General features: G+C 30.7%; 2 protein-coding genes across 4 annotated transcripts; one reads left to right on the top strand and one right to left on the bottom strand.

The window, feature by feature from the left end:
* Positions 1-21: 21 nt before the first annotated feature.
* LOC124493060 (uncharacterized) lies at positions 22-1,733 on the bottom strand. Its single transcript, XM_075728556.1, has 2 exons — positions 1,538-1,733; positions 22-1,485 (listed from the first exon to the last, which is right to left on the bottom strand). The coding sequence occupies exon 2, from the start codon at positions 631-633 to the stop codon at positions 22-24; it is 612 nt and encodes a 203-aa protein (XP_075584671.1). The 5' UTR covers positions 634-1,485; positions 1,538-1,733.
* Positions 1,734-2,412: 679 nt separating this feature from the next.
* LOC124494129 (uncharacterized) lies at positions 2,413-9,498 on the top strand. 3 transcript variants are annotated; one of them, XM_075728812.1, is made up of 5 exons: positions 2,413-3,425; positions 3,491-4,316; positions 5,552-6,025; positions 6,107-7,868; positions 7,941-9,498. In XM_075728812.1, the coding sequence occupies exons 3-5, from the start codon at positions 5,796-5,798 to the stop codon at positions 8,976-8,978; spliced, it is 3,030 nt and encodes a 1,009-aa protein (XP_075584927.1). In that variant the 5' UTR covers positions 2,413-3,425; positions 3,491-4,316; positions 5,552-5,795; the 3' UTR covers positions 8,979-9,498. The 3 variants fall into 3 exon arrangements, with proteins under 3 accessions (XP_075584927.1, XP_046913245.1, XP_075584928.1); XM_075728813.1 differs by lacking the exon at positions 2,413-3,425 and having other exon boundaries at positions 3,647-3,750; positions 3,918-4,316; XM_047057289.2 differs by having other exon boundaries at positions 3,068-4,316.
* The last annotated feature ends 58 nt before the right edge of the window (positions 9,499-9,556 follow it).

A 9,556-nucleotide genomic window follows, 5' to 3' on the forward strand; every position in this document is an offset into this window, starting at 1 on the left:
ATTTATTTTTCAATATCACCATCAAATACTTGAATCAGATTTAGATCGATCAATTTTCTGTGAATCATTGGTGGTGGATAATATCTTTGATGAATTGCTTTTACTACTGTTTATAGAATCAACTACCGATTTCAATAATTGTGATCTTGTATATGCGTAATTAATATCTGATGATACTGTTGATGATGATGTTGATGATGATGCGGATGATGATGACGATGACGATGAAGAATTTTTTCTATACGATGATGGTATGATTGACTTGATATCTTGACTACTTTTTAGTGTTAATTTTTTTCGATCATCATTATCATTGTTATTAATATCATCATCATCAAATATTTTACTTAAATGTCCAATTCTTGCTGCTGCTTTACGGAATATTGCCTCTTGTTCCATATTGGCTTTAAGTTTTCTATAATCAATCCTGATTGCTGGTATTCTTAATGCACTAGGTAATTTTGGCATATAAACATCAGCATTATTTTTTGTCATTACTGGTGAATGTTGATGATCTGTTTCCGATTTATGGCTAATTTCTTCTTGGCTATTGATCGATTGTTCTTTGGTTATCGATTCTTGACAATTATTATTTCGTAATTGTTCACCAGTTGTTGATTGACAACATCCCATTTCTAAATAGTGTCCACCATTATTGCCATGTGGAATATCGAAATTTTTATATAAATGATCAAATTCTTAATTCATATTAAATTAAATTATTCAATTATGGTAAATGTGTAAATTGAATTTTTCGTTTTTGTTTCAAATCATGTAACAACAAGCGAATTATTTTATTCACATGTGCACATTGAAAATGATTAATAATTCATGAAATCGGAAATATTGTTTTTTTTTGGGAGTTGACCATTTTTTTTTGCATTCATTCATTTTGTTTCTTGTAAATCTATGTCAAGTCAATCAATCAATTTCATAAACATGACCTCGAAAATCTGATTATTGTCAACAAAAGTGAAACAATTTTTGTATACATTGAAATCATATTATGTAAAAAGTTATTTGTTTAATTGATAGGTGGCGCATCTCTTGTATTTCAAAATTATAAATTGTATAAAGGATAATGACGCCTGGTGTTCCAACACCCAAAAATCACCCGATCATTCGATCCTGATGATAGTCAACTGTGTGTTTATCATCATCATGTGATATATCACAACTAATCAATGGTTGGTATGACAAGTGAAAATAAGAACAGAGAGGAGGAGTAGTAAAAATGAACAGAAATTCCTAGGAATTCTGGAATGGAATAAATATTGGCTGAAATAATAATGTTAATGGTCGTCAAACACACACACACACGCACGTTTAATGTTTGGCATTGAAAACACCCAAATGAAACCATGAGAATAAATGGTGATGATGATGATGATGATGGGAAATTGGCTCTTGAAACAGAGAAAGAGAAGAAAAAAACTTTGTCACTGTTCGACTTGTAGTTGTCAAATTTTTCCCGAACAAATATACCTGTACAAAAGAATTGGTAATACAAACTTTTGAATGAAATCATTTTTTTTACCTTGAATATTTTGTTATATAATTTATTATTCTGAACATATTTTTTTCAATATTTTTGTTTGGTACAGGTTGGAATCATTTATTTGTCCTTGACATTGAACAATATATAATTGCTTGTCTTTTCACGAAAGGATTACATTTTTGATCCGGTGGGTTGGTGGGTTAGTGTTCGATGATAGATATTAATCAAGCAAAGAAAAAACCATTTTCAATAGTGATAATCATTAATTTTTTCGTTGTTTATGAATAGTTAGTTATCAAACATAAAATAATTTCAATAATACGTGAGCAGCAAATACAATTGTTGATTATAATCATTCATTTTTTTTATGATCCACAATATAATTATTGATGATCCGAAATATCGATAAAAAAGTAACAAATTCTAAATGAACAAAAAATTTTTTTTTTTTTGATTTCCTTTCACCACCTACACATAATTATTGATCTTCGAATCTTTTCATCCGAATATTCTATTGACGTCATCAACGTGTAGTGGTTGGTAGTCGTTTATAAAAAAAACGTTTTCAAATGGAGAAAAAAAAACTATAATCCACACAATAATTCAAAGGAATATTATCTTGTTTCTGCTGCTACAGTATTATAATTGGTTCTTTATTCGTTTATTTTTTCGAATAAAAAACCAATTGATCGGTTGTCATGACAAGAATATTCTTGCATAAAAACCACGCATGTTTAGCATTTTTTTATTATTATTATTATCATTAGAATGTTAATAAATTCATGAAATTTATGCCGGAACCATTGGAATATTCTTTGAGCGTGTATATGTAGTGCAGTGTACTGGTATATATGAATAATCAGTATAATGATGTATCTCAATCATTGTATATGTAATCGTTACATATGATGATTATGAAAATGTTTGCACTTGAATTCTTTTTTGTTGTTGTTGTTGTTGTTGTTTTGTTATTGATCGAGTAAATTAGCATTCCGTCATGATAATTGAAGAAAATGAAACAAAAAAATTCGTCCAGAATTTTCAATCGAAAATGTAGAAATTTTTTTTTCAGTTTATTTAACACCTGGATGAAAATCGTATTGAGACGTTTTCGTATTTTTTGGCCTTAAGGCATACAAACATTTTTCTCTTTATGATGAACTGCATATATAATAATAATAATGTTTTATGACCTGAAAAATATTGATTTGTTTGTTCGATGACTCATTCAATAAGAAAACATTGAATAAAAATTTCGATCGAATCAATCAACAGAACAAAAATGAATCAAATTTGAAGTATTCGAAAAAAACCCATTTTTGATTCCAAATTTTTTTCACGATATCAGATACTATATTTTTTCTTTGGTGTTTTATCTGACAAATTCTCTGATGTGATCATCCATTGTGTATTCAATCAAGATGGATGGATAGAGATGGTGGAAGAAAAAAACATTGAACAAGAACCAGTTTTGCATTACCATCGACAATATGAAAATCTACCAAACTTCGACATCAAATCATACACAGAGTAAAACAGTAAGACGATTGATGGTTTTCTCTTCCACGAAAGAAATGTATAGAAACGATGAATATGAGAGAAAGGATAGAGAGAGAGGAAGAAAATATTGAATAATGTGGACGACCAAGTCAGCCAAGAAAATATTACTTCCATCCATTATGAGAAACAGTATCAACAACAATGGTGATGATGACGATTATAATCATCAACTAATTTAAAATACCACCATTATTGCCACGACAAACTAACCAAACCAGTCTTCTACTACCTCTCTCTCTCTCTCCTTTTTGAATTTTTTTTTTGTTTAAATTGGCTACTCGTATGATAATTCCATCAACGAATTGACCACCTTTGAATATTTGTTTTTTATCTTCATTTGTGTGTGACGTTGTAGTGCACCCTCGAGGTATTTCATTTTCTTTTTCTTTTTATTATTCTCACCATTCTATAGCTATATCTTGTCACAAGTAGTTTTTTTTGATATATGAAACAACGACGACAACAACAAAACAGTAGGTGGAATTTGTCTTTGTGTGTATAATCAAGCCATGTATTCGATATACGGTGTGTATATAGAAAATTTTTTTTTCTAATTCCTAAAAAGAAACCGCGCCAGTTATTATTTTTATCGTACGTCATACGTTATGAATCGTTGTTGTTGTTAATGTGAATACATAGCAAACAAACAAAGAAAAAAAAAAAGAAGATCGATCCAACAACAACGAAAATTCGTTTGTGTTTTCAGCATTCTTCTAGTTTTTCTTTTTTTGTTAGTCTGCTATAATAGTTGGTGTGTGTGGGGGGGGTCTGTTTAGGTTTGATTCTGTCACATTCTCATTGAAGACAATTATTCTTCGTTCGTTCGTTTGTTCGTTCCATGGCTTCATCGTTGTCATAGAGTTTTGATTTTTTATTTCAGTGGTTCATATATGAAAAAAGACGGAACAACCAATCACCAACACAAACAAAAAATAAAACTTGATCATTCATTGTTTGTTATCCATTCGTTTCAGAACGTCTGGGAATTTTTTTTTTTATTTCACCATATATTCATTGTGTGTGTAGTGATTGTGGTTTGTGTGTGTTGTTTGGCCACACAAACTTATCACACACACAATTCACGCACACACACACATGGATATTATTTGATTTTTGTGTGTACAGAATTCAAAAACAAAAGAATCGATCATTTATCGTTTGAATTCATTATTGAAAAAAAATATCTATCAACTCAATAAAATTTACTGCTCAAAAAATTGAAATGTAAAATTAATCATCATCATCAACACCGAAAAAGGTAAGCAACCTAAATTATAATCAATGACCTGCATCATTTGAAAATTCGTCATCATTAAGATATCCCGTTATACAAGTATGATGATTACATACATAGAGTCAATCTAAACACATAGACATAGACATTTGTATTCATCATTAGTCAGAATTATTCAATATATGAATATATACCTTTTAAGATAAACGATTTTTTTTCTGAATTTTTCAAACTAAGAAATTTATCTGTTGTTGTCAAACAAATTATTAGACAACAACACAAGGGCATCACAAAAAAAATGTCGCCATTATTTTAACAAAAATATTTTTTGATATATTCATTCATGTATTCAATACACATGTATATATATTTTTTTATAGGAAGAGAAAAAATGAGAGACTGTGTATATGTGTGTGTAAGTGTTTGGATCATTGGTTCGTTTTTTTTCGTTCATGTATGGCGCCCATTCAAAATATATAGCACACAATATAACATATAAATTACGACATCAACATGCAATACTTGAATGAGAAATATAGAGATAGAATATTAGCCATCGGTTATACCTTTGTATACAGAGAAGCATAGCATAGCATACATTCCTAATGGCCACAGTTAACATACCATACATACACACAGGTGTATAAATCTAGCATTTTTTTGTTCAATCGGATCTTGTACTAAGAGAGAGAGAGATAGAGAGAGAGAAAAAACCCTTAAGCTTTGTTTTTCATTTAATCTATTGATCCATTCATCGATACATTGATTCATCATCATTAGATTCATTAGATTTTCATTCATATAAAATAAAATAAAAAATTTTAGCTGGAAATTTTTTTTTGTCACCACTTTAGAATTAATTAAAATACAATGATCATTATGTGGATATCTCGTATGTTTCCGGTTTACATTTTTCTCTTTTTTTTTGTTTCTTTGCTAATTCAACCTTGATTTATGTCTTCCATTTGGTATTTGTTTGTAAATATCTCATTTACAGGTAATTTGCAAAAAAAAAAATTTTATACTTTTCTTTAAAGAAAAAATAATTTGATAGTGAACCAAATAGGATAGCAAAAAAAAAATTTAATCAATTGAGTAAATTTGAGCAGATATATTTTTTTGTTACGATTTTGGAATTTTATCATTATAATTGGATGCAAAAAATCGAGATAATTAATGTTGATGAAAACAACAAAAAAACAAAAAAAAAGATTTTCTAATTGTACACGTCTTTTTGTCTCTTTTTTCTTTGCTCTTAGATATGTACTCAAAGCATAATTTCAATGATTAAGCTAATAAAAATTATCATCCATCGTCATCATCATCCTCATCATCGTCATTAAAGATTGATGATCTACACAGAAACAAAGTATTCATCACATTCTCAGGTCAAAACTTTACAAAGCATCCGTGTCTTTGTTTGTTGGTTTGTTTGTTCAAGCCCATATATATATTTTATTATTACACACTGCACGCAAAGTTTAAAGGCAAATAAAAAAAAAAATGTCAACTTTAAAACGTACTTTAAAACGTGGTGGCCGTGACCGTAATAACATTGGTTCATCAGTGTTGCCTGATGATGATGTACAGGGAATATTTCGTCAACTTGAATCGCCACATTTTTTAAATTATGATGAAAAAAATCAACAACAATCATTATCAACATCACCGAAACTCTCACCGACCAAAGAAACTTCTATTATTCACAATTATAACAATGGCGATTCACCGAGGTTAGTGAACTTTTTATTACATTTTTTTGTGTTTCTATATAAGTTTATCTTTTTCTCAAATATTCTCATTCAATTCTACAGGTGTGATGGTGATACCGATCATTCTCATCATCATCATCATCAGCTTATATTGGATGTAACTCAAGCACCAGTATCATATAGTAAAAATTCAATAGATCATCAACAACGTCTTGATTCCAATAATGATTCATATAATCAACAAGATTCCAGCGGTAATGATAGACCATTTATTCGAGCACATCTATTCCGTAGAAGCTTTTCATTGGATGATATTGTTCAATATCAGAATCGAATATCTTGTGAACATCATGATCATGAAAATATTGATCCAAATATGATGATTGATCATTATGGACAACCATATATCCATCATAATCAAAGTACAATGGATGTTCATCTTCATCATATTCGACATTCACAAAATCCACATGGAAAAATATCTCATCATCAGAATTGGTTAGGCGGTGTATTTGGCTGTTTCAAACCGATCATTGGTATTATAAGCAGTAAAGGATTCAAAGATGGAAAACATAATTGTGAGATTCCATATGAAAATTTGAAAGATATGCAATTTTTGGGCAGTGGTGCACAAGGTTCAGTATATGTGGCCACATTGAATCAAGAATTGGTGGCAGTGAAAAAGATGCGTGATAAATGTGAAACAGAAATCAAACATTTACGAAAATTGAATCATAAAAATATTGTCGCCTTTAAAGGTGTATGTACACAAAGTGCCAATTATTGTATTGTGATGGAATTCTGTCCATATGGACAACTTTATGAATATTTGAAGAAATGTGAATTCATGCCACCAGCTCAAGTGATCGATTGGTCACATCAGATTGCTTCTGGAATGAATTATCTTCATCAACATAAAATAATACATCGTGATCTTAAATCTCCTAATGTTTTAATATCTCATAATAGTGTTTTGAAAATATCGGATTTTGGAACTAGCCGACAATTAAGCGATTGCTCAAAGATCATGTCATTTGCCGGTACGGTTGCTTGGATGGCACCCGAAGTTATTCGTTCTGAATTATGTTCGGAAAAAGTAGATATTTGGAGCTTTGGTGTTGTCATGTGGGAACTTTTAACATTAGAGATTCCTTATCGTGATTTTGAACAATCTTCTATCATCTATGGTGTAGGCAACGCTAATCTTAGTCTTCCATTGCCGGAATCCTTTCCAAAAGGATATAGACTTTTGATGCAAATGAGCTGGAAGAACAAACCACGTAATCGTCCATCATTTCAACAGATAATCGCACATATAGAGATTGCTTCTAGAGAATTTAGCGATTTTAAATTGGAAGAATTTTGTGACAAACAACGACAATGGAAAGAAGAAGTTCGACATGCATTATCACAGACAAGAATTAATTTCAACAATCAACATTCTTTATCGAGTAGTTCACAGGTTGCTGGTTCACCTGTGTCACAATGTTCAGATCATTTAAGATCGAAAAACAAGAAAAAATCATTAAATCATCTTGATCAATTGGATCCAACTGCTCATCTTGATCTGGATGAACCATTACAATCAGCATTACAAAGTGCCATGATACGTAAGACTGCCAGCCTTTATACCGATATGGTAAAAGTGATTGAGTCGTTAGTAGAAAGAGAACGAAAACTATGTGAAAGTGAGAATGGTGGAAGCCAGAATGGTGCAGAATTTTCTGAATCGGCTCGATTACCACGAAAACCATTGACGGAAAAACTTTTGGAAAAAGCACTCAACGATCCAATTTATAAGAGTGCACTAGAACTAAGTCGCGAATCATCAAAGGTGACTAACAATGACTTATGTGATAGTTTGGTACGTTTTCATCTTGATTGTATGATTATCATAATGTTAATAATAATAACTTTTTTGCTTGACAAACATTAGTTTGTCCGAGCTTTAGAAAGTCCAATACGTCAACGTGGTGGATCACAATATGGAAGTGTCAAAGCAAAACTGAGAAGACGTAATCGAAGATTGAATCAATGCTATTCATCATCATCGAAAGATATCAGTTTTAGTATGGCCGATTCTCAGGATACGACAGCACAAGAACCTTCTATCGCATTGGATGATTGTAATGATTTGATTGCTGTTCAGATTGATACAGCAAATAAACCAAATGAACAAGATTTGAGTATCACAAATCAAAGTAACAATCAAGTACCAATGATTCGTGGTGTACCACAACGACGTACATTCGATTCTGGTTATGGTGAAGGACAAAGTTGTGTATCATCACCAATTGCAGAACCAAAGAAAAATGGCTATAATGGTAATGGTGGAAATATTAGTGCTAGTTCAGCAAATACATCAGCTTCACTTTCTGGTCAACGAATGAGAGCTAGATTGCGCCGACAAAAAGCTATCGATCGTGGTTCGTGTCCATCATCCGCACAATCATCAAGTAGATCTCGACCAATGTCATCTAGTTATCATCAACAATTATATACGGCAAATAGCTCAACAGATTATGAAGATAATGATTACGATGATGATCGTAGTTTATATTCAAGACGTTCCAGTTCCGTTGGACGAATACAGGAATTTAGCTGTCATGCATATGGACGATTGAGAAGAAAAACATCAACCACTAGTTCGAGTGATAATAATGATGATGATGATGAAGATATTGATGATGAAGGTAATACAAGTAGCAGTGGTAATGAAGAAAATGATCGAGAAAAAGCACATAATATAGCCATAATTAAACGAAAATTGAAAGCATCATTACCACCACCAGGACGAAGAAGTGCAACAGAACGAAGACCATATAGTGGTGGCCATCACCACCACCACCATCACCATCATCATCATCATGCAACATCAAATAATAAATATTTGACATCAACAGTTAAACAACAACATACAATGACAACATTGAATGATAAAGTGGGTGACTTAAGCCCAAAGATTATTACTTGAAAATAGATTGTATTCTCATTATTTAATCATCATCGATTCATTTCATCATCACAATGACGAAAATTCAGAATTGCACTTTGTGTTTCATTGGTTTTTCTTTTCTAGGTACCATTGTTAACATTTCATTTGAATATCGTATATTGTGGAATTCCTCAATACTCATCAATTCTTAATTTTGATTTCTGAATTTTTAAGCAATTTTTTTTTACTGCCCTTGATATTTATATAGTAAATGTTTACACAACAATCATTCCATTCTATGCTTCTTATATTCCGCGTTCAAACAAAAAAAAATGAATTTTTTTATGTACTCATCAAATCACACCACACACACACATGTTTCCTTGTTGATCGAAATTATTTCGAATTCTTATTTAATTTATATTTATTGAAATTATCAAATGTGAAAAATATTTATGAGAATTTTATTTTGAAAACAATCTAAATGCCCGAACATATATGTTTTATTGATGAATAAATTAAAATTCAATCTTTTTTTTTGACAATTTTACCTCGTAAATCGAAATCCTAACATTTTAATGAAAAAAAAAATAATGTACGGATAAAGTTTTCATTCA

This window comes from Dermatophagoides farinae, chromosome 2 (genome assembly GCF_024713945.1).
Source record: "Dermatophagoides farinae isolate YC_2012a chromosome 2, ASM2471394v1, whole genome shotgun sequence".
NCBI classification, from domain to species: Eukaryota; Metazoa; Arthropoda; class Arachnida; order Sarcoptiformes; family Pyroglyphidae; genus Dermatophagoides; species Dermatophagoides farinae.

Coding starts and splice junctions, on each gene's coding strand:
- LOC124494129 (XM_075728812.1), top strand. CDS start 5,796: ATGTCAACTTTAAAACGTACTTTAAAACGTGGTGGCCGTGACCGTAAT. Junction 6,026..6,106: donor AACAATGGCGATTCACCGAG/GTTAGTGAACTT, acceptor TCAATTCTACAG/GTGTGATGGTGATACCGATC. Junction 7,869..7,940: donor ATGACTTATGTGATAGTTTG/GTACGTTTTCAT, acceptor GACAAACATTAG/TTTGTCCGAGCTTTAGAAAG.
- LOC124493060 (XM_075728556.1), bottom strand. CDS start 633: ATGGGATGTTGTCAATCAACAACTGGTGAACAATTACGAAATAATAAT.